At 40.4% G+C, this 7,898-nt stretch overlaps 1 protein-coding gene across 1 annotated transcript; it reads right to left on the bottom strand.

Annotated features, from left to right (window-relative positions):
- Positions 1-794: 794 nt before the first annotated feature.
- On the bottom strand, positions 795-1,790 carry LOC306640437 (olfactory receptor 52L1; the record flags this gene model as incomplete). The annotated part of the gene is made up of 1 exon (XM_079104717.1): positions 795-1,790. The coding sequence occupies one exon, from the start codon at positions 1,788-1,790 to the stop codon at positions 795-797; it is 996 nt and encodes a 331-aa protein (XP_078960843.1).
- Positions 1,791-7,898: the final 6,108 nt, after the last annotated feature.

Here is a 7,898-nt window from a genome sequence, read left to right on the forward strand (position 1 = left end):
AGATGTGGTTTTTTAGTTTCCAACTATTTAGGGGTTTTCATTGCCATCATTTTGTTACTGGTTTTCAATTTAATTCTGTGTTGATAAAAGAATATATTCTGTACCATTTTATTGTTTCAAATTTTATTGATAAATTTTGTGACCCAATACACAAAAAATAATGCCCTGCCTCTCCCAGTGGCTTTGCAACTCACATGTAACATTATCAGCAGCCACTAAGTTCCCTTGCCCAAATGTACCTGTCTCACTTATGTTTGTTTTAAGTAAATGACATCAGAGTTAAGATGAAGGGTATTTTCTTACATGGTGGCCCTCTCAGATGCTTTGAAGAGACTTTGTTGCTACCTAGGAGCCCAGTGATGTGTGATCACTGTTCAACGTAGAGGGTTTGAAGACACTCTAAAACTAAGCAACTTTGGGACTTTTCATTCCCATTCCATACAGGGTTGCAAAAAAGACGTCATAAACAGAGCTATTTATCTTATTCCCAAATCCCTCTGACAAAAGGACTAGAGAACTATGGGGACCAGGAGAAAAAATATATATACGTGTGTGTGTGTGTGTGTGTGTGTGTGTGTGTGTGTGTGTGTAGGGGGGAATATTCATGAATCCAGCTGTCCAGATACATCCCAATGACTGGAGCCAAATGCCTGGAGGGTGTTCTTAGCGTGAGACTAGTAGGACTAGAAGGACTGTTCACTGTAGAATGGCCTCTGTTGAGATAGTCCATACTAGCCATGAGTTCTCAACTGTGACTGTGGCAGAAATCTCTGAAGAAAGTAATTAGAATGGGTTCAGATCAATCCTTTAATGTAGAACATCCTGAGCACTCGTTGGCGGATCTGCCGAGTTTTCACCCCATAGACCAGAGGATTGAGGGCAGGTGGCACAAGGAGGTACAGTGTGGCCAGAAGAACATGGACATGATGGGGTACATGGTGGCCAAAGCGGTGAGTGAGGAAGGAGAATATTCCAGGGACATAGAAGACCAAGATGACACAAACATGAGATCCACATGTGCTAAAGGCCTTGAGTCGAGCGTCGCCCCCTGGTACCTTCAGCACTGCATGCAGGATGAAGGCATAGGAAACCCCAATGGCCAGGACATCTAGCCCAACCACAAGAAGTGCCACTGCCAGCCCATAAGCTCGGTTCACGATGGTTTCTGAACAGGCAAGTTTTACCACAGCCATATGTTCACAATAGGCATGGCCTATGACCGTGCTCTGGCAAAAGATAAGGTTCTGCAACAGGATGGGGAAGGGGATGAGGAGGATTAATCCACGCACCAGCACTGCCATCCCAATGCGCCCTATGACCCCTGGATTCAGGATGGTGGAATGATGCAGAGGATGGCAAATGGCCACATAGCGATCCAGAGCCATGGCCACAAGTACACCAGACTCCATGGAGGAGAATGCATGAATGAAGAACATCTGGGTCAGGCAGACTATGTACCCAATCTCATGAGCATGGACCAGGAGCACAGCAAGGGCTTTGGGTGCAGTGGAGGAAGCCAGGACAAGGTCAATGGCAGCTAGCATGGCCAAGAAGAGGTACATAGGTTGATGCAAGGATGATTCACCCCAGATGATGAAGATGATGGTAACGTTGCCCACCACAGCAAGGACATAAAGGACACCCAAGGGCAAAGCTATCCAGTGCTGACTTTCCTCTAGACCTGGAATACCTACCAGGAAAAAAGAAGTCTGGGGCAGCCTCCAGCTGGAATTGCTAAGGGCCATCATCAATGGCTCAGAGAAGGAAAAGAGGAAAGAAACCAAGACCATGATTTTTCCACTCCTGATATGTTACCATATAGTCCAGATCTGGCTGCCATCTCCACCAGAAGAATAAAGTTACTTGAACTGCAATACAAGGGAATAAAGTTAGATACAAGGGGAAAAAAGATCTCCTTTTCTGGAGATGATCTCTTTACAGGTGAGACTTCCACATGTGTGAATTAGGATAAATCTAGTTTTATTCAGAGATTAGAATAAACACATGCTGCCTTTGGGAGAGATGCTTACACGTTACCATTCAATTATTTGTATTTCAGAACTGTCCATTTAAAAGAACGCTCTTTATTCATTCTCTGGGTGTAATAAGTCGATCTGTTACTTTTGAAACTAGTCTCCTTCAGTTTCCATGATGTAGCACTCCAAAGTTGTTCCTCCTATAACCCCAGTCCCACCATCTTCTCCATTTCATTAGAGATTGATTCCAGGGTTCCATCCTCTCTTCCTTTCATAATATTGTACATATCTCTGATTTGAGTTCACCAATTCACATGCTTTTAACTATTTAAATACTTTCTTTTCTTCCAAACTTATAAGTCAAATATCTTTCTGAAACAAAAGATAGTTTTATATTTTCTGTACTGCAGACTATGCACTCAACAGATTCAAGACTGGAGAAACTTGCCTGTCCTTCCCAAATCTTCTCAATGTTTTGTCAATATTTTGGGGAATTATACCTCTATCTACCTCTCCAACCTGATCTAGAACGTTGGAAACTATCTTTATTCATTCTCATCTGTCATCCCTTTTGCCCCTTCACCAATTCCCGTTGACTTATTTTCAATATCTCTTATAGCCACTCTTTTTTCCCAACCCCCAAAGTCACAGTCTCAGTTCACACTCCCAACTTCTCTCACCTGGACTGTGTTATTAGGTCCTTCTGCCTTAGCTTTTGGTCTCTCCCCAATCCACTCTCAACCCTGAAGTCAGAGGGTTTTTCCTAAAATGCAAATGTCATCGTGTTACTCCTATGGTTAAAATCCTTCATGAATTTCATGTATGAAACAAAATCTCACTTTTAGGACAGGCATATATAATAATTTATTTTTAATAATTTATTTATTTGATTCATTATGAAGATTGTCTTGTGTATTACTTTTGTCTTACAGTTAACATGTTCCCACATGTGTGTTTTGCTTTAGCTATTCTAATGTTCCCGGGATTAAAATTAGATCATTCTATTTTGTATATTCCTTTTGTGTATTTTTTCTTCTTCCTCATTTATCTGAATTGATACTTCTTATCCACGGAACTGAGTCCACTCTCTGCCACCCCTCAGGAAGATTCACTGACTGTGTTAGGCAGTGCTCATTAGGTTAGGAATTCTCTACTCTGTGATCATCCTTTTTTTATCCATAACGTTCTGATTTTTCACTACTGTAAAAACCCTTTTAATATCTTAATGGTTTGTTTCAACAGAAAGGATCATATTTCATTAAACTTGGTAATCAGTCACAAGTTGTCATGGTGGACACTTCACAATATAGTAGGAAAAATACAAACTTTGAGGACTGAGAGATTCAGGTGTAAACTGTTCATTTCATATTCTAGGAATAAAATTTTGGCAGGCTACTTAAACTCTGAAAGGCTTCATTACTTTATCTGATAGTAGGATAAATAAGATCCATTCACAGTTTTATAATAAATAGCAATGAAATGCTACATGTAAAGTCTTGATACATGAGTAATTCTATAAATTATAGTTACTATTATTAACATTAATAATAAGGGATGACCTACTATGACCTACTATGAGATCATAGATTTATTTTTTCTTTGTCTCCATGGATCTTTTTCTGTTTCTCATATATATATATACATATATATATATATATATATATATATTTCTTTTTTCTTTGTCTCCATGGATCTTTTTCTGTTTCCAATTTATATATATATATATATATATATATATTCTCATGAAGCTATAATAACTCAGTCTCTGTCACCCTTCATGTAAACATCAAGTACCAAATAAACAGATGTTTTATTTAACCATCTGATTAACCCCTAAAGCACCAAAACAAAATATCTGAAACTGCACATGTTGTGTCTATACATTTGCTTTAAAAGATAGATGGCACTCTGAAATAATGTTTTTCTGTGTTGGGGGTATACACATGTATATGTAAAGATAATCAGGAATGATTCAGTTCTTGTGGACTATTCATTCATAGATCATTCAGTGTGCCTTTTCCCAAATCAATAATGACTATAATATTGCCCCCAAACTCTGAGAATAATAACAATAAAATTTGAACTGCCTGGTGGGCATGTATCTCCCAGTCTTTGTTCTTCTTCCAGAATCAGCTTAAAAGTGCAGTGACATTTCTGTTGAGATCCCCAGGTGAATCACATAATTATACAAAAATTCACCTTTCAGTACTTAACATTTCACACAGTGAGAAAGTTGATTCCTTTCTTAGTTACCCTCTTCTGCCATGAGATTAAGCCCATCTCCTGTCTTAGCTGAGAAGGGAAAGAGTAGCTACACATTTGTGCAGGGTGCCATGGCTTCAATACAAGCAGCATTCATGGAGCACTGAAGCTGAACCCACCTCTGTGTACAAGAGGAGCAGAGATGCTTGTGCTGTACAACCTGCCTCTTCTTTGTTCTGAGTGACTCCTGAGCCTACAGTAAAAGCCTAAAATTGCTGTTAAGTGTTAATTGTTAAAGTAAACAAGAGATTCCCTCTGTGTTCCTTAGAGGAAAAGAAGAAGGGACTTTATTCCCAGGAACCTAAAGGGGAAGATGCATTTAGCTCTCTGACCAGGAAGCAAAGAGATTGATTAGCAAAGAACTAATGTTGCTCAACTCCTCCTGGGTTATGTAAACTCAATCCAAGCAGCCTCCTCTCTCCTATGAAATTGTCCTCCAGTTCTGTAAGACAGTAGGACATGGCTCCTTTACTTCCCTGTCACCGTCTCTTCACTGCTTTGTTAATGCATTGATTACTTCACACTGTAAAACCAGTCAGTGTCAGTCCTTGAAGAGTAGGGACGATGCTTTCCTTATTGGAGCAGTCCAAGGACAAACTTCAGAAAGGCCTAGAAGCTAGTTGGTACTCAGTAACGTTGTCTAAATAAACATCCATGTGATTAAAGAATAAATGAATAAATATACGAGAATCTTAAGAGAAATAAGAATTGTGGGAACTTGACAAGGCAGAGGCTCAACTTAAGGAATAAGCATGATGTAACAGATAGTGGAGAATCTCTTGACGGGAGAACTAGCTGAGCCTCAGTTTTCTTCACCCTACGAGATACTCCAGATGCTTTGTGATAGAACAGGCCCTGCTGAATCTCCCTGCCTTAAGAAGCTAGAATGGAATCCCAGATGTGTATTGGAAATGAGGAAATTCCTCTGATCAGGAAGAGTCATTTCTGCTACTAAGCAGAAAGGGGGTCTCTTCTTGGATGTGACCTTTCTCCTTAATCTTCTTCACAGTGGCCGTGACTCCATGAGAGTGAGAAAATCTGAGAGACAAGAACATGGACAGATACTAGAGGAGGGGACAGAACCAGTGAGTCCATGATAATGACCTAATAGTAGAGGAAGAAAATAAAAGTCAAGCATTCAGAAGTAGACCTCCAGATAACAGATCTGGACACATAGATAATTAAAACAATATGTCTGACAGTGCACTGTTCCCTAATCTCTGGGATGTCCTTACAAATGCACATTTTAGTCTTAAGTTAGCCTTGAGAGATACTCAGCAACACAGAGAGAATTTAGAAAAAGAAAAAATGCCCAGACTCAGAAAGATTCCACTGCACCCTCCCTGCTCAGTTTCAGGGATTCCCAGACTACAGTTCAGTCTCCATGATGTCTTTCTGCACTAGCTAGGGACTAACAATGATGAAGCGGGTAATTTATTTAGAAGGCTGCACAGCAGTCTCTGAACACTGGAGAGAAAACCAAACACATTACTCAAGGTCTGTGCAGTTAAAGTATTCCAACAATATGAAACATGAGTACTAGACCTGGCAAGACTAGTACAGGATTATGTCCTCACGCACTATATGTGCTGGTGAGAATGCTGACCGAAGATCATGCTCAATGTCCTGGGACTGCCTCAGGGCTATCACGTAGGTTTAATGACATCTTTCGGCATCGGTAAACCCACAGGTTAGCTTGCAGCAATGTGTCCTCTAATCTCTCTTTGTGTTCTTGACTCTCTCTGTCAGTGCCCAGGTCAGACCTGGAGAAAATAACTATTCTGTCTCAGTAGGAATTAAAACTAAGAGATATTAAACCAGAGGTATTAGGAGACTCTGAACCACACTAACCAAGCCAAGAAATAAGGCCCATCACAAGGGCTGTGAGTAAAACAAAAGTTAGCTCTCAATAGGCTTCCCTCAAACAATAAGCCCCAAATGTGATCTCATTTTCCACACCTAAAATCCTATGCACTGTCTCGTTGATGGTTCTCTCATTTTTACCTTGAAAGTCCATTCTTGATGTTTATCCAAAGCAGGGACAGTGACTGTGGACAGGGCACTGGGAGGGTAGGATGTTATTATCAATAAGCAGTTCCCAGAGGACTCACAGACACACCTGGGCAAAGTCAAAGCTAGCCTGAAGATTGGCAGACAGCACCTGGAACCAAGGATACTGCCCTCAGGGATGGGTGGTTGGGCAGAAAGGAAGAACAGATAGTGGCACCTACACCTAAACAGAGTCTCACCTATGTCCAATGTTAATTATGACCCATACATCATGCTGTACATCCTGAGAGCTGTGCTAGGAAACCTCCTATTCAGTGACCTGGGAAATTCCAAACTGCTCTGGAGTTCAGACTTCTCATTGTCCCAGAACAACCTGAAACCCCAGTAAATTATTTTATTATATACTGTATTTCAACGCTCTTGTTCCTCCAGGTCTTAGGAGTCTTGACTGCTGGAAACTCTTAACTGAGTCACTGGGAGGGGTTATCCCACTGGGTTAGATGAGGCATTTGAGAAAATGAGGTCACAGTTGAGTTTCTTTCTCTGCCCATCCTGCTTCTCTCAATATTTGACAGGTGTCATTCCTCTGTACACTTCACAATGAACTTCCTGTGTGTAAAAATCAGTTTCAGGGTCTGTTTCCTGGGAACACAAACTAAGAAAGATGATGCCTGCCTCAGAAGCAAATTGCTTCTTCTCTGTAGGATTGTGACACACTCAAGGACACCCAACCTCCTTGCCACAGCAAGTGTGGGATAAATAGGGCTTTTCAGTCCAGCCAAGGAAATCCCCAACAAGATGCACTGAATCCTCCTCTACCATATTTCCCCAACACCGAGAAACTCTTCCCTCAGTCCCACCTCTGACTAAAGTAGCTACCACATCATCCTTCACTTCAAGGGCAGATGGCTACCTCTCCTTGGGAACACTGCACAATCCTCTCATTCATCCAGTCAACAAGTATTTCATTCACAGCTGGTACAAACCTTATTCATTCATTCAATAAATACAGATTTTCTATGACTTACAATTTTTCAGTTTTACAGTGGTGCAAAAAATGCTAAGAATTCAGTAGAAACCACATATTTTGTATTTTGATTTTTCCCAGTTAGGAATACATAATAGGATATTCTCCCTTGGTGTTGGTAGCAGCAGTGAGTCACACAATCACAAAAGGGAAGAGCAGATATTTACAGTGCACTATGTCACTAGGCTAGGATGTTCAATAGGTTAGCTATATTAAATATGTCTTTGGTGGCCAGGCATGGTGGTGCAGGCCTGTAATCCTAATGATTTATGAGGCTAGGGCAGGAAGATTACGAGTTTGAGACCAGCCTAGACAACTTAGCAAGAAACTGCCTCAAAATAAAAAATAAAAAGGGGTTGGGACGTACAGTTCAATGGGAGAGTGCCCTTGGGTTCAATCTCTACTACTGAAAAAAAAAAAAAAAATCCTTGACTTATGTTTTCAACTTGTGATGTGATCCCATTGTAAATCAAGGATCATCTGTATTAAATATCTTCCAACTCCAGGTACTCTACTAGATGTTGAAAAAAGTAAGCAATATGGTAAAACAGTTTTGTGGGTCACTAGATGATATATATTAAGTACATGATCACATAAATAATTAATAGTAGTTATAAGTATAG

The sequence above is a fragment of the Sciurus vulgaris genome (assembly GCF_902686455.1).
Source record: "Sciurus vulgaris genome assembly, chromosome: 11".
NCBI lineage: Eukaryota > Metazoa > Chordata > Mammalia > Rodentia > Sciuridae > Sciurus > Sciurus vulgaris.